General features: G+C 42.2%; 1 protein-coding gene across 2 annotated transcripts in view; it reads left to right on the top strand.

Moving 5' to 3' along the window:
- NDRG3 (NDRG family member 3) overlaps window positions 1–25,631 on the top strand; it is an 81,087-nt gene that overhangs the window by 1,014 nt on the left and 54,442 nt on the right. For both annotated transcript variants that reach the window (XM_054724043.1, XM_054724042.1), the window contains exon 2: window positions 16,842–16,942. In XM_054724043.1, the coding sequence (XP_054580018.1) occupies window positions 16,886–16,942 (57 nt within the window). In that variant the 5' untranslated portion in view covers window positions 16,842–16,885. The remainder of the gene's footprint in view (window positions 1–16,841; window positions 16,943–25,631) is intronic.

Raw genomic sequence — 25,631 nt, 5'->3', positions numbered from 1 at the left:
GGCTTACTGGCAGAACTGGGGTAAGCCTGGTAAGCCTGCATCCAGATTTCCCCCCCTAGCCTGGCCCCCAGAGGATATAATTAGCCTTCCTTTTCTGGCTGCCAGGACAGCAGGACTCGGCTAGCTGGGCTGGCTGGATGTGGAGGTGACAGAGCAGATTTGGCGAGCACTCACCTCATTCTGGGACTTTCTGGCTCTAGTCCAACATTGGGCTTGAACATCTTAGTATTTAAATTAAGAAGAGAAAGAGCATTGACAGAGTGCCATTGAATATAAGAAGCTACCATGATTTAAAGACCCAAAGGAACAGCTGTAAATGCATGTGAATGCTTCCTCCCAAAAATAACTAACTCAAACTCAAGCTGTCTTTTTTTTTTTTCCTTAGTAAATTCCTCTTAACACACTTCAGAGTTCTACTGACTCACCAGCTTCTTTTGAAGCCTTCCTTGCTTGATTTTCCCAATTAGAATTGCACACAAACACAATAAAACTATTAGCCCCTTGAGGTCAGGGACCATCTTTGCAGCTTCAAGTGCTTAGCTCATAGTAGGCCTTTGGTAAAGACTCGGTGAATTTTGTTACTCCTTTTTGTTATTCCGAGTGATGTTTTCTTGCTGCCTTTCTGTACTTCCTACTTGCCCTTCAATTTCTCTTTGCTGTCCCTCCCTTTATGTTATTTTTTCCAGATTTATTGAGAAATAATAGACATATATCTCTGTATAAATTTAAGGCGTACAGCATGATGGTTTGACTTACATTATTAATTGATTACCACCATAGGTTCAGCTAACATTTTCCTCTCATAGGTATAATAAAAAGAAGGAAGGAAAGAAAAAAGGGAACCTTTTTTTTTCCTTGTGATGTCCTTCCTTTTAGATCCACCATTCAAAGGTCTCTAGTCCACCCTGTTTCTGAAAATTTGCAGATAAGGATCCTGCATCGAGAAGCTTGTTTATTAACCCCAACACTGGAGTTGGTATAAGTGTACAGAGCAGTTTTTATTTGCATCTTATAGTAAGGTAGCCTGAGGCTTATGGTCTTTTAGTCTGTCTCTAAATGCTTAGATTAATTTTTACATTTTTTGCCTCTTGTGGCTGACTGCCCGTGGTGCTACCAGAGTAATCACAATTTTTACCATAAATCATTTCATAGTATTTATAATAATAAATATTCAAAAGGGTCCTTGGGGAGACAGCAGATCTGTACATAGGTTCTCTACATAAATGAGACTTTTTAAAGAGTTTTTCCAAATAATTTTCTGCAAATACATTAAGCTTTTATGTGGAAGACATGATGCTAGGAATGGTGGAAGATTCACCATTTAATAAAACATGGTTTCTGTTGAAAGAGCTTGCTAGCTAACTGGGAAACATCATATCTAATTGTAACTCAAATCAGGTCTAAAAATTGCCATAATAGCATTACAAGCAAAGCAATATCCTATAAATCCTCCTATCTAATAAAAGAGTAATGTGCAAATTGACCATACCTCCGCTACACCCACAAGCCATGCCCACCAGCCAATCAGGAGTGAGTATGCAAATTAACCCAACCAAGATGGCTGTGGTTACAGAGAGAGCAAGAGGCTTGGGTTTCCCCAGCAATGGAGGAAGCCAAGCTTTCCTCCTGCCCTGGCCTGCCTTGGCCTCCTCCGATCAAGGCTACAAAGTTTCAATTATAGAAGATAAATCCCAGATCCCAGGGCCTCCGCTTGGGTCTCCGGGAGGCGTGGCCAGCCTGCAAACCACCACAGGCCCCTCGCCCAGGCTGCCCCACGCCCCAAGGGAACCCCCACCCTGTTCTGGGACACTTCAGGGCAAACCAGCTGGCCCCCACCCGTGCACCAGGCCTCTATCCTATCTAATAAAAGACTAATATGCAAATTGACCATCACTCCAACACACAAGATAGCTGCCAAAAGATGGCCAGCAGGGGAGGGCAGTTGGGAGGGACCAGACCTGCAAGGGAGGGCAGTTGTGGGCGATCAAGCCTGCAGGGAGGGCAGTTAGGGGTGACCAGGCTGGCAGAGGAGGGAAGTTGGGGGTGACCGGGCCTTCAGGGAAGGGCAGTTGTGGGGGACCAGGCCTGCCGGGGAGGGCAGTTAGGGGTGACCAGGCCTGCAGGAGAGGGCAGTTAGGGGCATACAGGCTGGCGGAGCAATTAGGCATCAATCAGACTGACAGGGGAGTGGTTAGAGGGTGATCAGGCTGGCATGCAGAAGCGGTTAGGGGCAATTAGGAAGGCAGGCAGGCGAGCAGTTGGGAGCCAGCAGTCCTGTATTGTGAGAGGGATGTCTGACTGCCTGTTTAGTCCCGATCCTACCTAGATCGGGCCTAAACGGGCAGTTGGACATCCCTCGAGGGGTCCCAGAATGGAGAGGGTGAAGGCTGGGCTGAGGGACACCGAATTTTGAAGGCTGGGCTGAGGGACACCGAATTTTGTGCACGGGCCTCTAGTCATATCTAATGAAAGAGTAATATGCAAATTGTCCCCTCGGGCAGTCTTTCAACCAGGAGTTCAACTGCTCACTATGATGTGCACTGACCACCAGGGGGCGGCCTGGAACATGGCAGGTGTTGGCAACGCTCTGCGACCTCTCACTGGCTACCTGGGGACGGGGATGGAGGTGCGGTGAGAATGCGGGCTGTCCGCCAAGCTTGCTGTCACTCCCCCTGCTACCCTCCCCCAGGACGCCAGGGCTCATGCACCGGGGAAGCCCCTGCGCTTAGGTGCCGGGAGCCCGCATGGAGCCCGCCCTGCACTCGTGCAGCCTCTTCTAGGTGAGCCGGGCCGCAGCCACCAGGACCACAGGGGCCAGTCGGGCTCTTCGTGGGTTCGCGCAGGGGCCAGTCGGGTTCTCCGTGGGTTCGCGCAGGAGCCAGTCTGGAGAGCGTGCTGCCCGCCTGGAGGCCCAGAGGCCCACGCTGTGCCCCGGCTCATAGTGTCCAGCTGCGCTCACCACATCTCCACATGGGGACTTTGGCGCCGTGATGCAGACGGAGGGGGGCACGTGGGGGCCCAGGGTCCAGGTGTTGCCTAGGGCCCAGAGATCAGCTGGGACCTGCCCTTCCACACCAGAGGCTTGCACTTAGATCGCTGGCCAGGCTTAGGGACCACACCCATGCACAAATTTTGTGCACCGGGCCTCTAGTGAAAGTATAATGGAATAAAATGTCCAACATGGCAACATCTCATAAAATCATACGTTGTTCAGGCTGAAAGGAGGCATCAGGTCATTGAGTTCAAACTCACTTTTACAGACTTCATGTTAAACTTGTCCAAGGTCACAGACTCAGGGCTAAAACTTGAAATCTAGACTTTTATTCATTAAAGGTTTATCAGTATTTCAGTGAATTCATCCTTAAAGGCATTAACCCTATGAAAATTCCATTTATGTGCTTAGAACAGAGTTGAGGAAGAGATAACAAAAATATGATTCATGTTTTCAAGGAGTTTATGGTCTCTTGGGAAAATATTCCCCAACAGATCATAATAGGTGTGTCAAGGACTTTCAGGTCCAAAGATTTATAGCATTTTGGATTTACTGCAGAACTGGGTGTCAGGTAATCTATTATGAAAGGACTTTTTAATAGTAAGAACTATTCTCTGCTAATGAAGACAGTGTGTACCTAATTGTTAACTCCTGTGGTAGGGGGCCTAGGTGTGGCATAGGAGTTGGAAGAGGTGCAGGAGGTATTAGCTGTGGTAGTGAGAACACTTTGGGGAGGAGTTAGGACTTTCTGGGCTTTGACGGATTGGTAGGGTCAGGCTTAATCAAAGGGACAAGGAAAGCATTTTGAAGATAACAATGCCTGATGTGTTTAAAGGACTGTCGTCCAGGGTGACTTGACTGGGTGAGAGCAGTAGTTCTTAGCCTTTAGTGCACTTCAGAATCACCTGGAAAGTTTATTAAAACCCACAATGTCTGATTCAGGCCATAGGTTTGGAGTGGGGCCCGAGAATTTGTATTTCTAACAAGTTCCCTGATGATGCTAATGCTTCTAATCCAGGGACAACACTTTGAGAATCACTAGATTAGAAGGCTGAGAAGGTAGTATCAGAAACTATCAAAGAACTTGTTCCAAAAAAAGTGTGTGTGCGAACGTGCATGTGTGCAGGTGCATTTTATATACCAGCATAAGAGAGTTCTGGAAATATACATTCTAAACTGTAGTAGTAGTCACTTCTGGAAGTGGGATTTTTTAGGTGGTTGGAGAATTCACTTTTTACCTAATACCTTTCTATATTTTTGCATTGTGCACATATTGCTTTTGTATTTTTTTTAAAAAAGCAAAAGTCCTTTTTGAAAATGTATACTGTACTAAAATATTTATGGATTAAAAAGAGCTTGCTAAAGTAATCTGGTATCACACAACAAACATTTTTAGAATGTTTGCTGTATGCCAGATGCTGCTAGGATCTGGAAATACAAAGCCTTTGCTAAAGCTTGCAGTCTGGTGATTGAGATGGGCAGATAACAGCTCTACTGAATATCATGTGAGCTTCATAAGAGTAAGGATGAAGGTTTAGCTCTGTTGGTGGCAGATAATAGACGTTTGGTAAATGATGAATGAAAGAGCAAATCCAGACAAGAAGTGAGGACAGTCAGAAAGAAAAGGACAAATGGGAGATTCTGGAGGAAAAATTGACAAGTCTGAAGAGGGATGTTGAAAGGAAGAGGTATGTCAAGGACTTTCAGGTCCAAAAATTGATAGCATTTTGGATTTTACTGCAGAACTGGGTGTCAAGTCATCTATACTGAAAGGCCTTTTTAAACCCTCCCCAACCCATCCCTTTATAAAGAGATGCTTGGAAATGGCACATAGAAACTAAACCTAGATTTATGAGTACATGTTAGATTTCAGGGCTTTCTTTGCTAAATTAAAGTATTTTATTTTTATTTTTTTATATTTTTATTGATTTCAGGGTGGAAGGGAGAGAGAGAGAGGAGAGAGAGAGAGAGAGAGAGAGAGAGAGAAACATCAATGATGAGAGAGAATCACTGATAGGTTGCCTCCTGCACCCGGCCCCCTATTGGGGATCAAGCCCGCAACCCGGGAAAGTGTTTTCTTTAATCACAGTGCTAATTCTACTGTGTTTATACCCTTTACCTACAATCTGGCCATTAAATATTTATTATGTGAAATTAACTGAGATACGTGGAGAATGTTTAAATACCATACAAAAAAGGGTTGTATTATGTCTTTTGATCTTACCTTTTCAGTGAGAGGAATGGTATAGTGACTCAAAATTCTGTCATATTTCTCACAGTGCCTCACAGAGTTTGACATATTATCAGTCCCAAATAAATGTCCATTGTTGATAATTGAATGGGGAGTACTCTGGAGGAAATATGGCTTTGTTGCATTCTGAGTTGAATGCTATGTAGACACTATTTACATGATCAAACAGGCTATGCTATTACACTTGATTGCTATTAAGGAATGTGAAATATTCTCCCTAACTTTTTGTGTGGAGGTGCTGCTGCATTTTATCTTCCTCGGAGGTTTAATATACGAAAATTAATTTCTCAAGTGGATGTGTGGCTTACTCAGGCTTGGGCTGTGTTATTAGACTATAATCTCTTTACCACCAGAAAGACCTATAGTCTACACTTTGGGGTTTTCAAGTGATCAAGTGAAAATTTCTGCTACAGCCACTCTTCACACTTGATTTTATTATTTATTAAGATTTTTTTTGTTATATGTTTTTCAGTATTTTATTTTAATCCTTACCGAAGATATTTTTCCCCATTGATCTTTAGAGAGAGAGTGGAAGAAATAGGGGGTGAGGGGAGAGAGAGAGAGAGAAAAACATTGATGTCAGAGAGACACATTGACTGGTTGCCTCCCGCACTCGAGAGTGGGGATGGAACCTGCAACCGAGGTATGTGCCCTTGACCAGGAATCAAACCCATGATCCTTCGGTCCAAAAGCTGGCGCTCTAACTACTGAGCAACTGGTCAGGGCAGTATTATTATTATTATTTTATAGATAGTGTTTCAGGTTTGAAGGCTATAGCTGTTATTTGGGGGGAACTTGTAGAGTGATCATCTAAAAACAAACATAATAAATCAGGGGGATAAATTGTATATCACTCATAAACACAGTGTGAGGTTGCTTCCCATCTATAATGCTAACCTAAGATTAGCAGTCATATGATAATTTTTTCAGAAATACTATTTGCTTTCAAAATAGACACGGTTGTTTATTTAAAATGACAGTTTCATCCTTAGAATGCTTCTACATTTTTAAGTCTGAATTTTCATCTTATGGTTAAAATGGAATGCTTTCTAAAATTGTGACATTTTAGCTCTAAAACTATGTTATGTGAAGCCATAATACTTAGCAGAGAGAAAAAAGAGGAATCAGGCTATTGTCTCGTTCTCCCTGCAGTTGAGAAAGCTTTGGGGACAGCACCCCTCCTGCCATTCTTCAGTTGTTTTTTTAAATATATGTGTGTGTGTGTGTGTGTGTGTGTGTGTTTTTTTTTTTTTTTTTTGAGAGGGGAAGGAAGAGGGGGAAAGAGAAACATCAATGTGAGAGTCGACCATTGATAGACTGCCTCCTGTACACTCCTCCCCCCTTCCCAGGGATCAAGCCAGAAACCCTGTGCCCTGACCAGGAATCAAACCAGCAACCTTTTGATGCATGGGACGATGCTCAACCAACTGAGCAACACCGTCCAGGGCTTCAATTTTTGAGGATGTCAAATCTTTTAACTCTGGTAGTATCCTGTTTACTTGAAGATGTCCCATCTTGTAAACCTATGTGTTGAAAGGTGGGTTTAACCAGGGTATTGACTAAAATGTGACTTTGGATGATTAGACAGCCCACGGGGTTGCTTTTCAACACCTCCACTGCCACCTGCTGCCAGTGACGCCTCACAGACGCCTGCCGTGTTCTGTGCCGCCCCCTGGTGGTCAGTGCACGTCTAACTCCCGGTCAGTCGAACTCCTCCCCCTGGGGACAATTTGCATATTAGCCTTTTATTACATAGGATTATTAATTATTAAAGCTTAATTCAAGCTTTAACCCTGGAAAAACTTGAGAGTGAAGTCATCAGGTAATTGTGCTTCTTATAGACTGATGTATGGAATTTAGCCCAGTACTCTGTGAGATACTTCAGAGCCTGGAATAGGAGTCCAGATGCCAGTCCCAGCCCCTCACCTAAACAGCTGTGTGAATTTGGGCAAATAACTTAAATTTCTAGGCCTCTTTTCGCATCTGAGGACGAGGGCATGACTGTAGGCCCGTGGTTCTCAGTCCTAGTTGCATATAAGAATCATTTGTGAAGTTTTAAAAACAGTATCAGGGCTCTACCCTAGCCCGATTAAATTAGATCTTTAGAGTTGGAGTCTGGGTATTGCTCTTCTTCAAAGCTCCCAGTCTTTCTAATGTGTAGCTAAGAACTACCAGGTTAGATGACTGTGTATTAAACAATTGTGTCATTCTGCTCAGGAACCCTCAGTGGTTGTTCAAACTGAAGTCCCATTTATGTGCTCTGTGTTTTGACCAGTCTTGTCTTCTTTCCCAGATACATGAATCTTTTTGGTGTCTTCCTGGATATATTTTGTACATTTGGTTTTTTTCCCACCCCTATGTCCTTACCTGGAATGTCCTCTTCCCTTATAACAATCCAAAATATATCCATTCAAGGCCCATCATTCTTCTCTCCTTTGGGGAACTCCTGACCTTTCCAGTCCTTAGTTATTTCTCTCACCTCTACCCTGGTTCCAAGCTTTGTTTAGCTCTGAATAAATGCAATGAACAGTAGATGCAGTGTAAGATGTGATACTCAAGCAACATTCTGTCTTCTTGGGGAGGTGGGACACATAGCAGTGCCATTGGCTTGACTTCTACACTATTAAATATCCGTGTGATATCTTGTATTGTTGGCTATCTCATTATGTGTGTATATCCTGTAAATATATTTTATAAATATTAGCTGATGAATAACTTTCTCTGACCTGACTTCAATGGGCATTTTTAGCCTTATCTCCTATTTCCAACCTTCTGCTCTTGCCAAACTGGATCATTTTCTAGCAGACCTGTACTTTCTCATCTTGTGTTTAAGTTACCTTCCCTTTCTGGAATTCCTTCTTAGTCTTACCCTCCCCACCTACAGGAATTTTATCTACCCTTTTTTATTTTTAATGCTCACCTGAGGATATTGGGGGGGGGGGGGGGGGGATTGTGTATGTGTGTGGGGGAGAGAGAGAGAGAGAGAGAAACATCCAAACATCTATCTATGGGTTACCTCCCCTTACACGCCCTGACTGGGAATCATCCTAGGTATGTCCTGATCAGGAGTCAAACCCGCAAACTCCTTGGTCTATGGGAAAATGCTCCAACTAATTTAGACACCGGACCAGGACTTTATCTATTCTTCAGGGTCCAGTTCACATGTTACCTCCTCCATGAATCTTTTTCTCTGCATCTACAACTGTATTAACTGACTTTTGCCCTAAACCTCCATAACCCTTAGAGCAGTGATTCTCAACTCAGCCGCAGCTTTGCCCCCCAGAGGACACTTGGTAATATCTCGAGACCTGTTGGGTTGTCCCAGTTGTTGGAGGCAGGTGCTACTGTCATTCAGTGGGTAGAGGCCGGGATGTTCCTAAACATTCTATGTACCTGACACTCCCCTACAACAGAACATCTGGTCCAAAATGTCACTGCTGCCGAGGCTGAGAAACTGCCTTCGAGTTTGCTTGGAACTGTGGTGGTTTGTTTATAAACTTAATCTCCCCTATTTAATTGAATTAATGGGTGAAGGCAAACTCCAGTCCCAAATCTCGGCTTTCTTGTTATTAGTTTCATATTAGGGTTTAATCCTCGAGCCTGTGGCCTGATCTTAACCACTCAGTGTAATTTAGGACCAGAGATAAAGAGGTCCTCAGTGTGGGGTGGGTGCAGTGCAGTGAGGCAATCTGCTGAATGTCTTTCCTTTTTACCCCCAAGTCTTTTCATCTGTGATAACCTGGGAGGCAGTATGATACAGGACATAGAGTAAGCATTGGGATCAGGAGAAAATTTGGTTTCAATCCCAGCTGTTGCATTTATTAGTTATATTGTTTTGATCACTCCATTTCAACCTCTTTAAGCCTCAGTTTCCCTATCGCTGCAACAGATGCCAGTGCCCCGTGTTTTCCCTCATAGTACCTTCGTGATCATCCAATGAGATGTCAGGTGTAAAGGTGCTTTGTAAATTGTAAAGTGTATACTAAATACTCATTTGGCCACTGGTTTGTAGGTAAAAAGAGAGGATGTGCGTCAGCTTGCTGTAGGAGCACCACGGTCTACCTTCTTTGTCAGTTCCCTGGCCTCTTCCTGCAGCTTTTCAGCGTAACTATTTCAGCACCAGCTTCAGCTGGCCCTGTCCAGCTCATTTTCTCAGTATGCCCCTTTGTTTACAGCCTTCATCCTGTTTTGGTTTTCTGTCTGCCTTCTTGCCAAAACCAAAAGTGATTGACTTTGCCTCTAGAATACAAACAAGTGGCCTGGCATCAAGTACATCCTGGCAAAGCCTGATGAAGACCACACAAATTACCTTGGTCAGGGGAAAGCTACATAACAAGACAGCTTGTAGTTTAGAAAGCCAATAGTATATATAGTCCCTTATTGCCTTTTTTCAGTAACAAAGCAATGTTTAAGCACGGGAAATCTCAGTGAGCTTTCTCTGACTAAATGGACTCAGTGCAGAGTGAGATAAAGCCTGAGACTCTCATATATGCCTGGGGTCAGACCGTGTGCAACTTCCCACTGATATGCAAGTGATCTTCAGATAGTCTTTGAACTTAATCAGGTTGATAACCGAGTGACCTCTTAGGATTGTAGTACGGAATCAAATGAGGTGGGGGACGGGGAACTCTTACCCTGGGGGAGAATGTAAAATCAAAGCACTACATTTACAGGAGCTTCTAGGTCACAGAATGTCAGCCCTGTCGGGGGCCAAAAGGTCATCCTGCCCAACCTCTTCCCTTGACAGGTGGAGGAACTGAGGTCTGGAAAGGAAAAATGCTTTGCCCAGTGCCACTCAGCTAGGTAGGGGCCCTCCTAGGTGTAGAGTCCACATCTGATGTGCTTAAGAGCTCTTTCCTTGACTGGAAGAATCTGGGCATCCATTTTTTTCTGCACGGGCAAAGGTTGAACTCAGAAATATGTGTGTATTTTTTTAATATATATATTTTTATTGATTTCAGAAAGGAAGGGAGAGGGACAGAGAGATAGAAGCATCAATGATGAGAGAGAATCATCCATTGGCTGCCTCCTGCAAGCCCCCCACTGAGGACCGAGCCCGCAACCAAGGTACATGCCCTTGACCGGAATCGAACCTGGGACCCTTCAGTCCACAGGCCAATGCTCTATCCATTGAGCCATACTGGCTAGGGCAGAAATACGTTAACGTAAGAAACATTCAAACCTGTAAAGCAAGCATATCAAACTTGTTTGAGGCATGTGGCCCGCCAGCCGAGAGTTTGACATGCTTGCTGTAAAGAATTTTTGTGAGTTTATTTGAGCCAAACTGTTGACAGTTGCCTGGAAGCAGAATCTCAAAGTATTGTGATAATGCTCCGGAGAATGGCAGTTTTTCACCTTGTTTTATACATTACAATCAAAAGAGGAGACGTAAGTGGGTTACATGAAATCCATTGGTGATAGATTAGGGAAGTGGGAGAAAGCAAAGCGGGGAGGTGGATTGGATAAGAAGTAAAATGATAGCCCAGCTGGTGTAGATCAGTGGTTGAGCATTGACCTGTGAACTAGGACAGCGGTCGCCAACAGGTGGTCCATAGACCACTCATTGTCCGTGAGGTCCGAAAGGTTGGCGACCACTGAACTAGGAGGTCACCGGTTTGATTCCTAGTCAGGGCCCAGGTTGCTGGCTCGATCCCCGGTAGAGGGTGTGCTGGAAGCAGCCAATTGATGGTTCTCTCTTATCATTGATGTTTCTATCTCTCCTTTCTTCTCTGAAATCAATGAAAATATATATATATATATTAAAATGATAGCCGGTTTTGCTCAGTGGATAGAGCATCGGCCTACGGACTGAAGGGTCCCCGGTTCGATTCTGGCCAGGGGCACATGCCCAGGTTTTGGGTTTGTTCCCCAGTAGGGGGCGTGCAGGAAGCAGCCCATCAGTGATTCTCTCTCATCATTGATGTTTCTATCTCTCCCTCTCCCTTCCTCTCTGAAATCAATAAAAATATATTAAAAAAATAAAAAGTAAAATGATAGACACATGCTTCTTTTACATGGGTGGGTACAGGATAGTTACACAATGACAACGAGGGGATTTGTGGTCTCCCCCCTGGTGCATTGGTTGTGCCCTGAGGGGTCCGGAAGAAGGGAAGTTACCCCGACATTCCAAAGGTATGTTACCTTAGACGCAAAAAGACAATAGGCTCAATTAAGATCAAAGTTGATACAGGCCTAGGACAGAACTACCCACCTTAGACTACTTTTTAATTTTAGAAGTTTTAATTTCATACCATCCTTTGTGGTTACTTTAGGTCTTTGTGAGTTTGCAAGGCTGCCATGCAGACCTTCCCAGAGCTTGTCAGGGTAGCTAGCATGTGGCCCCTTTTTGTCCACAAATATAATATTGTTGGACTTTATTTAAACTGTGTTCTACAGAGCCTTAGCTGTCTCATCACTTCAGCCAGTGCCCCTACATGTTTTTCTGTTCTCTATTTCAGAGTTTTGGTGCAAAAATTAAAACTCAGTAGTTTTGATCTTTAAAGGTCCTCTCAAGTGCTAAATATCAAAGAACACTGGTGCCTCTCCTGACCAGCCTAAGAACATTTTTGCTTACATTTAAATTCAGAAATGTCAGTTTCTGTATTTCTAAAAGGTAATAGTTATGGGCTCTTTTTTTTTTTTTTTTTTTTTTTAGCATGGAGAACTGAACCTCATTTTTCCTAGATTTTAATACTATTGACTTTCACTATCAAAGATAATGTCTCCTTAGTCTTCCTTTCCTCCAGTATTTGACAGTTTTCTCCCCTTTCATGTAAACTTCTCTTCTCCCTTCACTTCCTGACTTTGTATTTCGGCATTACCTCTTGCATCTCTTGAGCATTTTTTCTTTGTTTCTTATTGGTTCTGCTTTCTTTTCTATCACTGAGTTGTCTTCCAGAAGAGCCCAAGGCCTACAGCTCTTCCATGTCTCTGGTTTGGTGAGTGCTGTGGGGGAGGAAAAGTAATTTCCTTCTACCCTTCTGGCTGGCCTAATAATCAAATTGACACAAGACAGATCAACGGGAGAAAAACAAAGTTTAATAAAACACCTCCTGTATACATGGGAGAGACCCAGGAAAACTAATGAGTAACTCTCCAAAATGTCAAGCCATCTGCCAAAACCGGTTTGGCTCGGTGGATAGAGCATCAGTCTGCGGACTGAAGGGTTCCAGGTTCGATTCCGGTCAAGGGCATGTACATTGGTTGCGGGCACATCCCCGGTAGGGGGTATGCAAGAGGCAGCTGGTCGATGTTTCTCTCTCATCGATGTTTCTAGCTCTCTGTCCCTCTCCTTTCCTCTCCGTAAAAAAGTCAATAAAATAAATTAAAAAAAAAAAAAGATGATCAAAATGTCAAGCCATCACCTTAAATACCACCTTCAGTAAAGACAACAGGTATTGGGGGTGGAGAGTCACTTCCGGGAAATTACCTGGCAAAGCACAATAAATAAGAATAAGATTATTGTATAGAGTTAAGTCCATGTCTTCATCATTGTTAGTAAACGCAGGCGTGGTATAGTGAGGAAAGCACTTCTACAGATGGAAGTACCCTTCTGCAGATGTAAATGTCCTTTTACACTGTCCTACTTGGTTTTCAGAGCTTGTCCCTTGTCTGCTGTTTCTTAAAATTAATCAGCCTGAAATAATCAATATCCCAAAGAGGCATATTTTGGGGTGGCAAGCTCTGCTCTTCTTTAGCACCTACACAGATTTTCCTCACTAAATCTCACTCCACTCTGTGCCCCAACTCTGGCATGTGCCCTGACCAGGAGTCGAACTGGTGACCTCTTGGTTCATGCATCGACGCTCAACCACTGAGCCACACTGGTCGGGCTTTTTCTTTTTCTTTTTTTGTGTGTGATATCTGTTAATGTGGGCCAGGCTCCTAGATAGTTGGGGGTAGGGGAGCTTGAAATAATCCATGTACTACTTAGGCACATCTTGGGGTGGCTTGTTCTGAACCCCTACAAAACCTTGGCAAAATCTGACTTCTCTGACCTCTCAATGTTTTTATCAATTTTATACCCCTGATTTCCTTTCTTTATATCTGTGACTTTAATAACGGGGTCAGGCTCTTTTCACCTGCCAGCTAGATTTCTTTCTTTTGTTTCAACATATCTTCATTGTTGAAAGTATTAAAGATGTTTCCCTTTTCTCCCCCATTGACTTCTCCACTCCCCATCAACTAGATTTCTGCACTAAACTACTAAACTCTGTCTTTCTCCAGTACATTTCCCTTCTAATTAGTCTGGTCTGTTGAATCTTTTCTTTTTTGGGGGGCGGGTGGAGGGAGGCTGTTGAATCTTTTTGAATTTCCATCTGAAATCTTTTTTAGAAGAAGGCAGGATAAAATTAAATTAATAGTCTTTCTCTGTCCCATTCTCTTCATCTCTATTAGGGATTGGTTGGTGCTAATAATCTAGTCTTTCTGTTCTTCATCTCTTCAACTCAAATGATCTTCACTCCTCATATGATGAGGTCACTTATTGGACTGTCATTACTCAAAGCTGATTATGCCTAAGATCCTGAATAAGATATCCAGGTGATTGTCTTTTTGAGGCTCACTGTTCTAACAACAAGCAAGAAATAACCATTGTTTCTAAAACTGGTTACCAAGTAATAGCTGGAATTTTGTCTCTCTTTCCCTACTCGTTCTCCTAATCCTCAGCTAACTACTGAGATATTGAGGGCTTTTTTGCTGGTGTGATGACTCAAACCTTCATTCTAAGGCATCTGAGTTACAGAATTGCTCTGGGCTTCTATTATCTTTACTTCAAGGAGGTGGTGCCCCTGTGACTAGAGGGGAAGAAACTTGCCCAGGGTTCTACAGCCAGTAGATAGAGCCTGGCGTTGACATTATGGTATCGTGGGAAAAGCAAAGGCTTTTAAAATCCTTGCCTTGTTACTTACTTAGATGTGGAATATTGGAAAAGTCACTAACTTCTCTCTAAGCCTAAGTTTCTCAACTTTAAGAAATGAAGATATCTACCCAAGAAGACTGTTATGAGGATTAAACATAAGGTTATAGCCGAAACCGGTTTGGCTCAGTGGATAGAGCGTCGGCCTGCGGACTCAAGGGTCCCAGGTTCAATTCCGGTCAGGGGCATGTACCTTGGATGCGGGCGCATCCCCAGTGGGGGGTGTGCAGGAGGCAGCCGATCGATGTTTCTCTCTCATCGATGTTTCTGGCTCTCTATCCCTCTCTCTTCCTCTCTGTAAAAAAATCAATCAATAAAATATATTTAAAAAAACAAAGATGCTTAGGTTATAGTTCCTGGCACAGTATAGGATTTATTACTGCCCCTCTTTTTTCCCCCCTAGCTATTTGATATCAGGCTTACTTCTTCAGTTCAAGGATGGCTGGTTTTTACTTTTCAGTCTTCCCTTTACCTCATAAAGCTGGGAAAGAGGGTTAACATTTTGTTATTTACTGCAGTTTATAAAATCCCTACTAGCTTTTTAAAAATATCCCTTAGTACCAGGATGGATCTGGCAGTCATATCATTTGTGCAAGGGGAACCTCAGGCTTTAGATTCCCCAGGAGGAAGCCAGTCTGTGTAGCTGGGAGATCTGGAGATGGAATTTTCCACCATGTGGTCTTGGTTTTCTCATAGGTGTTAAAAAACTATTCATTGGCAAGGGCTCAGAACAATGAGAACTAAGCAAAAATTGAGTCTCTAGAAGAATGCATTAGGTCCCCTTTAATGTGGAAGGTGAACATCTATTGTCTTATTGCCAATTCCTAAGTCACACTATAGCAGCTCCCTGTCCTGCATTAAGTCTGCACTGGACCCAGCTGATAGGGACAGCCTTCTTATTTAATTTGTGCCTTTATTTAAGTGTTTGTCCTGGCCCAAACTTCACATCATCACTTTTTTTTCATCTTTATAAATTGGATGGGAACACAGTGAATGCCAGTCACTTTGGACCTGAGGGCAGCTCAGGCTTTCCCTCTGTTCCCAAGTTCTTAGACAGGCCTTATACAGAGTCACATTTGAGTTATCAACATTTTGAAGTATCCTGCTTGCAAGTGAGTGAGTTAAAGTAGGGAATAAAGCAGGTGGGTTGGAAAAACATTTTCAGGAAATCACCATTTTACATGGGAAAAAAGAACAAATGGAAATAGATGAAATCTTAACAGTAGTTGTCTTTAGATGGAAGGACTAAGTAAAATATCTTTTCATTATTCTGTGGTTTCCACATTTTCTAAAGTGAGCATATATAGTATTGCTTTTATAATAGGAAAAAGAACTTTAAAATCGCCATTTAAAAAATATATTTCTAGAGATAGAAACATCAGTGATGAGAGAGAACCACCAATCAGCTGCCTCCCGCACGCCCCCTACTGGGGATCGAGCCCACAACCTGGGCATGTGCTCTTGGCCAGAATGAAACCTGGGACCCTTCAGTCTGCAGGCTGATGCTCCATCCACTGAGCCAAACCAGCTAGGGCGTAAAATCGCCATTTTAAATTATTGATAACCAGTGAAGTCCAATTGAAAAGTAGCCACAGTTTATAGTGTGATTAATAAACACACAAGTAGATAGCAGGTAGGCCAATGTTTTTAGAGTTAACTGGATCAAAGCATCACTGCAAAAGAGAGGATTGTAGATGCTGGCTGAAATTTGTGATAAAAGATTCAAGCCATTCCATCTCCTTTTGAAATGTAACTGGTAGAAAACAAACTAAGTCCGGCTGCTGTGGCTCATTTGGTAGAGCATTGTCCCAAGCACCAGAAGGTTCTATTCCCCGTTGTGGCACATGCCCAGGTTATGGGCTTAATCCCCAGTAGGGGGCGTGCAGGAGGCAGCCAATGTTTCTATCTCCCTCTCCCTCTCTGAAATCAATAAAAACATTTTTTGAAAAATCATAAAAAAAATAAAATAAAAGGCACACTTTTATGGGATATTTAAAAAAAACATTTTTTGAAAAATCAGTTTAAAAACAAACTAAAAATTTCAACTTTTGAGCATTCAGTAGCTTAATCAAGTTTATAGGATGCCTGGGATCTGAGAAAAGAATCATGTTCCATAGGAAAGTTAAATTATCATCAGGCTTGTGCTCTTTAAGTGGCACAAATGTTTGGGATGCTTATGATTGGCATGTGGGGTCCATAGTTTGAAGAGTGTTCATGTTTGGCATTCTCTGGGTCCTTGGAAGGAATGATAAAAGTCTTGCCCACCCTCAGGGGATTGAGGGGTTATGCTAGAATGTGAATATCAGGAGGCAGAGATCATAGAAGCCACTTTGAGTCTGTTTGCCATACTATCTAGTTTCCTGTGTCTTCAGCACCCTGAGCAGTGCATGACACATGCTAACCTCTAATATTTGAATGAATGGAAGTAATGAGACTATATTATTTCCAACTCCTGGTTTAAATATTTTTCATTGAGAGAAAGGAAAAGAAAGAAAAAAAACACAAGAGATTTGTTGTTCCACTTATTTATGCATTCATTGGTTGACTTGTATCTGCCCTGACCAGAGACAGAACCTGCAACTTTGGTGTATCGGCAGGAAGCTCTAAAAAATTGAACTACCTGGCCAGGGCCCAACTCCTAGTTTAAGCCTTTTTCTTCACTTCCTTCTCTTCTGTTTCAGAGTCACTGATTTATTTTTGAGAATCCTCTACTTTCATCTTCCTCATGGATGAACTTCAGGATGTTCAACTCACAGAGATCAAACCACTTCTAAATGATAAGGTAAAGACTGCTCTGTTTTCACTAAAATTTAGAGACTATTCTTTTCACTAAAATGTCTGTTCTACAATTAGTTCATTTCTATGTTATCTAAATAGTAACTAACTCAAAACATAGTTAGCTTGACTTTCTATGGAGGGAATGCTTTTTAAAATATATTTTTAACCATCTTTTTTGTGCCTTTCCACATTTTTCTTTCCTTCTACTTTGTTTCCACTGGCCAAATTGAATCATGTTATCCTTGAGATTTTCCTGCTTTTCAGATAGAGATATTAAGGGAAAAAATAATAAGGCAAAGGTAAGTAGAAAGTATGAGAGTGGGCTTTGACTTAAAATACAAGTATCTTAAGTTTCAATTTCTTTTTTCTTTTTTTTAATATATTTTTATTGATTTCAAAGAGGAAGGGAGAAGGGAGAATCATTGATGGGCTGCCTCTTGCACGCCCTCTGCTGGTGATTGAGCCCACAACCTGGGCATGTGGCTTGACCGGAATTGAACCCAGAACCCTTCATTCTGCAGGCCAGTGCTATATCCACTGAGCCAAACCACCTAAGGCTTGAGTTTCAGCTTCTGTAAGGAAAACTTAACTTCCATGGCTAGTGAAGTGCACAGGCTACAACACTCCCCCCACAGTTTGTCAAGTGTATGATGGGACCGACCCTTCTGCCAACGTGGAGGTTTTCCTCCAGGGATGCCTGGATGTCAGGGATAGTCCTCGTTTTTCTTTTAGTGTTAGAGAAGTGCACAAACTAAAGACCAGTGTGATATAAGTTACCAAAAAGCTAAGAAAGGCTTATCCTCTCTCCAGTCCCACTCCATTCAATAAATGTGCCTGAAATTCCTTTTTTTTGCCGAAACTGGTTTGGCTCAGTGGATAGAGCGTCGGCCTGCGGACTCAAAGGTCCCGGGTTCGATTCCGGTCAAGGGCATGTACCTTGCTTGCGGGCATATCCCCAGTAGGGGGTGTGCAAGAGGCAGCTGATCGATGTTTCTCTCTCATCGATGTTTCTAACTCTCTATCCCTCTCTCTTCCTCTCTGTAAAAAATCAATAAAATATATTTTTAAAAAAGAAATTCCTTTTTTTCAACCCTCTTTTGGTTTATTGTCATTGTCCCCTATTAAAATACTCTTGTAGCTTGGTGTGATTGACTACATGGCATTCTTTCCTGAGGGAAGTATTGATGAATAGTGAGGGTAAAATGGGTGAGGTTGGGATGAGGGGTACACCAAAAGATGTTATTGCCTATCACCTTTTTTTTTTTTTTTTTTGCTGAAAGGAAGGCCCTTCACCTACAACTTCTATGGCTGATGACTTACTATGCATTTTATTAATTTGCTGTTGAATCCTATCAGCTCCATTTTCTCCCCTGTGACATCATCTCCATCTCCACTTCATTCCTTCCTTTATCTTTCACCAGATTTTTTGCTCTTTCCCTTGACAAGCTACACACTTTGTTTAGCCCCCTTTGGTTTATTCTGCTGCTTCCCCCTCATGTTTAAAAAAAAGCAAAACCTCTTTTAAGTCCTGTCTTTTGGTGCATATGAAGGGCTGTCCCCAAATAGATGTGCTGCAAAGAGGAGGAAGGAAATAAAATCTTCTGTGAAGTTTATGCATAGCCACAGAAATGAACGGTTACAAGGCAGGTAGGTAGCCAGTTTAGCTTCTGGAAGATCGTAATCCATCCTAAATCTGGCTGATCACCAGAATCAACTGGGGAATTGTTTAAAAATGCAGATTCCTGGGTTCCACTCTACACCAAATTGGAATCTGAGGGGAGGAGAATGGGACACACACACATACACCTCTGTGATCAGTGTTCCTGCTTGTTGGAATTACTTGGGGAGATTTAAAAATTACCAATGCGTTGGCCCTACCTCCAGAGGTTCTGATTGAATTGTTCTGCGGTGTGGTTGAGCTTTTTAAAAAACTCGCATGATTGCCCTGCCCGGGTGGCTCGGTTAGTTGAAGTGCCATCCTGTACACCAAAAGGTTTCGGGTTTGATTCCTGGTCAGGGCACATACCTAAGTTTCAAGTTCAAACCCAAGTTGGGGTACATACTGGAGGCAACTGATCGGTGTTTCTCTCTCTTCCCCTTCCTCTCTAAAAAAAAAAAATAAAATAAATAAAATAAATAAATAAAAACATATCCTCAGGTGAGGATTAAAAGAAAAGGAGAAAAAAACACACAACTCCCATAATTGAGAACCGAGCCTAAAGTGATTAGCCAATGTAGGAAAACCATGACCTAATGGGTCTCAGATATTTGAGGACTGGGACACAAATAAGAGGAGGACCCTTTCCTAACCCTGGAAGTCCACAGGATGCCTGAAGAGGCACCTGTACAAAAGGGTTGCAGGATTGACTGGATAGCTCATAGAGAAAGTATATGGAAAAGTGACTGTTACCGTAGAAAAGCATTGAATCAATTTCTGGATCCTCCTCTCTGAGGCCACAATGATGCCTTGGCTGTGTCTGATGTATGCCCAAGTTCTGTGGACAGAATTGTGCCCCTCTTACCCAAATTCATATGTTGAACACCCCCCCCCCCATTGACTTTATTGAAGATAGGGCCTTTAAGGAGGTAATTAAGGTTACATGAGGTCAAAAGAGTATAGTCCTCTTTCAATAGGATTGGTGGCCTTTTAAGAAGAGGAAGAGAGAGAGAGAGATGGCTACTTTTTGAGGACACAGCAAGATGCCTCACTTGCTAACATCTGTTAGCTCCTCTTTGATAGGCCTGTGCTGTTCCTACCCACTTCCCATGCTCTCTCTCTCTCCCTAAGAAGTGCTCCTATCCAGTCATTGTGCATGAGAGTCCCCTGCTCCAGTGAAGCTTTATAGAAGTAGATTGGCAAGAGGTCCTCTTTGGATGGGGGCATTCCCAAACAAAGAATTCCACCCCAGTTAGCGCCCCCCCCCCCCAATATATCAATGCTTCTGCCTTTGCCGAGCAAGCGGGTGCTTTTGCATACCCTGTGAACGGCATAATGATGATAATGCTGCTTACTCATTATTTCATTTGATCCTGCCAATAGCTTGGTGATGTAGGTCACACAGATCAACTATTCCCATGTTGCTGGTGAGGAAATTAAGGCTAAGAGAGGTGAACTGGCTTACTCTGATTGAGTACCTAAGAATGCCTACTGCAGAGTCTTAACACTACTACTGTTTTGGGCTGGAGAATTATTTATTGTGGGAGACTATTCTGTGCATTGTAGGGTATATCCTTGGCCTCTACCCACTCACTGGATGGCAGTAGCACCTCCCCAGTCGTGACAGCCAGAAATGTCTCCAGATAGTGTCCAATGTCTCCTGAGGGGCAAAGTTCTCCCCAGCTGAGAGCCATTGCTATTATAGGATAAGCCTTCAGGTTTGAATAGGTGTAGATAGATGTCTTGAGTTTTTTGTTTGGGGGGGAGTTGCTTTTTTTTAACCTATCCTGCTATTATTTATTAAGTACCTTTTAGTGCCAGATGCTTTACATACCTTCTCTCTTTTAATTATCAGAGTATCCCTCTGAAGTAGATAGTATTATTCCTCACTTAGCAGATGAAAATCTGACTGAAAGAGTGGCTTGCCCAGTCAGTAAGTGGCAGAGCCAGGACTAAAACTTACATCTTTCTTACTCCAAAACCTGAGGCCTTTCCACCATGTTCCCTCTGTAGGTGTTTTGGCATCAGCTCTGTGGCTTGCCCTGTCTCTTTCGCTTCATCTTTCTCTCCATTCTCCTCATAGATATACTCTCATACAAAGACATCACTAGACTCCTCCTGGCTTCAGGGAGCTAAAGGAAGTCTAGACCCAATCTAATATGGAGAAATTTGTCCTGAGATGACTATGAGGAAGCATTCTCAAAATAGCGTTAAGTGAGGCTTTTCTCGGCTCAGAATTGTGAAGAAGTGGGTAATTTTTTGTGCTTGTTTTGGCTCCAGTGATGAAAAGAAGCACCCACTAGCACTTTGCTTTGGGAGGGCAGAAATTGCACAACCATATGAAATGATTTTTTAAAAAAATGGCATTTAACCATTTTCAAAGCATTTTCACAAATATCAAATAAATCTTCTAACTTCTTGTAAAATAAGTAGCTAAAGGTATTTTTAGCTTTATTTTACAGATATGGCTCAGAGAGGTTATATGACTTGTCCAACGTTCATGTCTAGTACGGTGGTAAAGCCAGGACTAGATCCCACATTTGTTGATTTCAACTTGAATCAGGGGTCTAGAGGTCTTCCCATGATCTGCTGCCTCTTGTAGCTGGTACTTTCCACGCCTCTCCCAAAGACCTTATAACAAGCAGGAGAGCTGACTGGGTTTTGCTTCATTTTCCCTGCCCTCCTCTACCTACTGTTGGTTCAGATATTACCGAATGGTGAAAGCCCGCGGCTGGGCTTGAGAAAATCAGTAGGGGGGCCACAATTGGACCCTGCAGAACTGAGAAAATAACAAGAAGGGGTATAAATATTTGGTTGGGAGAACAGAAACAAGTTGTTTACTTTGTTTTGGTGATTGTTACAGTAGGAAATGAGGTAGACCCTATTACAGTTTGATTTCTCTTTCTACCAGAGACTAGAAATAGAAATGTGAGGAGAGGAGGGTAGGAGAGAGAACTCAGGGATTAGCTTTTTTTATAACCTTCCAACAGTAGAAACAGGCAAAGGGCTAGTGTCAAGGTTTCTTTAAAAAAATTTTTTTAAATTTATGGACATTTTCATTAAAGAATATTCAGGAAGTACTACATCTACTGTGTACCAGAGGGTGGGTGTCCCTTAACGTGCTAAGAGGTGATTGTCACATCATTTGTCAGAAAGTCTCTAGATGGGACTTGAGCAGGAAATGAGTTCCCAAGAAAGTAGTGATGCCACTGTGGTAGACGGTGCTCAGCCTGCTCCACGGTCAGCAGGAGTTGGTGGGAGGAGCCCAAGCCTTAACCATAACTTAGCTTGGTGCCCACAGAGTTTTTATTGAAATTGTACTTTTTCATCAGATGCAGATGGTTATCTAAGTGTCTGACCTCTTTGTAAGTTTCTTTAGGAAGTCCCAGTTTTTAATTAGTATTTTTGAAGGTAATAATATAGATAATTAAAATGTATATACACATACAGCCGTATAAACACACATACTCACATATATGTAGAACTTTCACTCTTGTCTCTGTATTATAGCTTGAACAGATTTCTCTTTTAATAGAAATGCCATATTTTATTCTCTAATAGTTTTTTAAAATTAACTTGTTTCTAAAATTTTACTGCTAAAACAGCTCCCTTTCCCCACTTTAATTCCTAGCACATCATTTGCATATATCCTTCCTTTTCCATATTTTCATTCAAATTGAGTATGTCTATTTTGGGATGTTGATAATCTACACAAAATGAAGTTTATTGCATTTACTAAGTGCTAGGATTGAGAATATAATGGTGAATCAGACACAACCTCATCCCCTTCAGGTTCACAGAACAGGCAGATTTACCTCACATCTTCCTCTTGGTAGTTGGTTCTGTGGTCTTACCTATCTTGTCTTCTTTTCCGTTATATCTGTTGCTTTCTGTCTTTTGAAACTATATATTCCTCTTGACTAGATCTCATGTTGGGAAACTACATCTCTCTTCTTCTCCCTGACAATTACTTATGTGGTTTTTTTTTTAACTTTTTAAAACTTTCTCTCTCCTCCCCCTTTTATTTTCATACTTCTTTTTATTCACTGACCTATTCTTGTTGCGTTTTGCTTATTCTCCAGGTTTGTATTTGAGAGAATTATTTGTTTTTAATTTACCTTCAGTAGCTGCTTCACTTACCTTCTACACCTGGCACGAGGTTCTACCAGGAAACTCTCTTCTTAGCTGGTTTCTACCTGACTGCAACTTTCAGTAATAATTTATCTTTTTCTTTTTTGTCATTCCCCCAATTATTATATTATTTTAATTTTTTTCTTGAATTCCTTTCATCTACTTAAGTCTGCTTAGTGCAAGAATCGCTTTGAACATGGAATTAATGGTATCTTTAAAATGTACAGAAATAAAAAAGAAAATATACAGAATTTGAAACTTGTAAAAGTTTTGTTAGAGTAGAATCATGTACCTCAAATATCAGAGACAATTAAGTCCTCATGGAAGGGCCCCAGGGAAGTCTTTATCCTTCCAGAATACACCCAATGAGCACTATTAAATTTTTAACAAGTTCAAATAATATGTCTTCACTTGCTTCACTTGACCACAGATTGAGTAGGGCCCAAATAATGGCCTCCATTCAGAAACTCTGAATGCTAAATACTGTCAAACAAACCCAGTCATACCCTTTCTCTAAGATGATCACTTACAAAGCCTGAAGCCATTCTCCTAGACTCTATGATTTCTCTGAAGGAGTTCTCAGGACCTAGAGGGTTTGGCATCTCTTTTAAAAAATGCCAAGAAAACAAGTATTAGTCTTCTTTCAATTATTAGTACTTTTTCTTCTGGGAGTCTAGCTGTGTACATTGGATTAAGAACACGTAGTTTGGCTCAGTGGATAGAGCGTCGGTTGCGGACTGAAGGGTCCCAGGTCGATTCCGGTCAAGGGCATGTAATTGGTTGCGGGCACATCCCCGGTAGGAGGTGTGCAGGAGGCAGCTCGATGTTTCTCTCTCATTGTTTCTAACTCTCTATCCCTCTCCCTTCCTCTCTTTCTAAAAAAAAAAAAAAAAAAAAAAAAGAACACGTAGTTGTCTTTTGCTACGTATTCAATAACGAGAAGCTCGCTTTGATTTCTAGAAAGAATCATCTCTCCATTTTTGGCATTTCCCTTTGTGCTCATCTCAGAGGCTTCAGGGCTTCACAGACTGCCTCAGGCTGCCTCAGGACTGATGCTTTATTTGGGGGAAGGTGCAAGTTGAATCAGGAATCAGGGGCTCAATGTCTGGTCATTTATATTCTACTCAAACCATCTACCCTAGTATATAAGAGGGCCCTTCTTTCTGCTTCTCATAGTTAATTAGAAGTTAAACAAAATGGCCCGGCCAGTGTGGCTTAGTGGTTGAGTGTTAACCTATGAACCAGGAGGTCACGGTTCGATTCCTGGTCAGGGCACATGCCTGGGTTGTGGGCTCGATCCCCAGTGTGGGGTATGCAGGAGGCAGCCAATCATTGATGTTTCTATCTCTCCCTCTCTCTTCCTCCTGAAATCAATAAAAACATATTAAAAAAAGAAAAGAAATTAAACACAATGATTTCTCTGAAGGAGTTCTCAGGCATAGTATGGGGCTAGTGGGAGCTGCTTCACTTACCGTGGAATATAATCCTCTTTACCAATAGCAGCATTCCTTGGAAATACGCTACCCATCCCATCTGCACCGTGTCTTTGTTGTCTCTCCAAGCTCTGATTGCATCAGGCTTTATTTTGTGAACTTGGTTTCATGCCAGGAACAGTACTTCAGACGAGCTATCTCCACCACCCTTTCCTGTTCTCCGTATCAGCAGCAGTCTCTCTGATTGGTAATCTATTGTGACTTTACTGCCACCTTTGGAGAACTGAGGTCTGTTCATCCATAGCCTTATTCCTTCAAAAGCTTTCTGAATCTAGATCAGTACTGTCCAGAAGTTTCTGCAGTCATGGAATTTTTTTTTAATCTTTGCTGCCCAATAATATAGTTGCCACTAGTCATGTGTGCCTGCTGAGCCCTTGAAATGTGGCAAATGTGACTGAGAAACTGTAAAATTTAAATTTAATTGCCACATGTCACCAGTGACTACCATATTGGATAGTGCTGCTGTAGATCTACTAGTTCCTCTAGTAGAGGACAGTTTGTTTCTTTGGGGTTTTTTACACCATTCTGGGCTGTGTTTTTAACATCTCTGTTTTGTCCTGCCAGCAGTGGGATACAGAACAGGTTCTAAGAGGATCTTCTTTTTTTTTTAATTGACCAATTTATTTGTTGTTGTGTTTTTAATACATTTGTTAAATTTTTTTAGGAAGGGAGAAGGATAGAGAGATAGAAATATCCATGAGAGAGTAACATCATCTACCAGCTGCCTCATGCACTGCACCTACTGGGGGGATCAAGCCCACAACCCAGGCATGTGCCCTGACTGTGAATCGAACCAGTAACCTCTTGGTTTCTGGGTCGATGCTCAACCAGCTGGGCAGAAGATTTTTTTATTGATTTTTAGAGAGAGAGGAAGGGAGAGGGAGGCAGGGAGAGAAATATTGATGTGAGAATGCAACATCGATTGGCTGGGAATTGAACCAGCAACCTTCTGGTGCATGTGACTGTGCCCAACCAACTGAGCCCCTTTGGCGAGGGCTAAGAGGACCTTGAAGGGGGGATGGGACTACTTAGTGACCAGCTGTCTAGATCTCTGGAGGGGCAGCTTTTGGGAAGGTGCTTATTAGCAGCTCCACACCTTCTGGAAACTATTGTAAGCAGAATATATATTTTATGATAACATAGTTTCTAAATAAAGAAAGGTTTCTTTCAGGGGAGGGGCTTTGCTTTATGAAAAATCAAATTAGAAGGTTTCCCCCCCCCCCTCCCAAACACATCATTCATTATCATTTTTATACTCTTACATCATACTCTTGGACTCTGGCATCTAAAATGCTACAAAAATGCCTCTGAGTCATTCCCACTGACTTTTTTTTTTTTTTTAATCTAACTTTACTGTGATATAATCTCTTTTTAGAAGCTTGGTGAATTCCCCTTCGGTCTTTTGACTCTGT

Source organism: Eptesicus fuscus, chromosome 12 (genome assembly GCF_027574615.1).
Source record: "Eptesicus fuscus isolate TK198812 chromosome 12, DD_ASM_mEF_20220401, whole genome shotgun sequence".
Taxonomy (NCBI): domain Eukaryota; kingdom Metazoa; phylum Chordata; class Mammalia; order Chiroptera; family Vespertilionidae; genus Eptesicus; species Eptesicus fuscus.
Note: the sequence above shows the minus strand (reverse complement) of the source record. Positions and strands in the feature narration are given on the sequence as shown.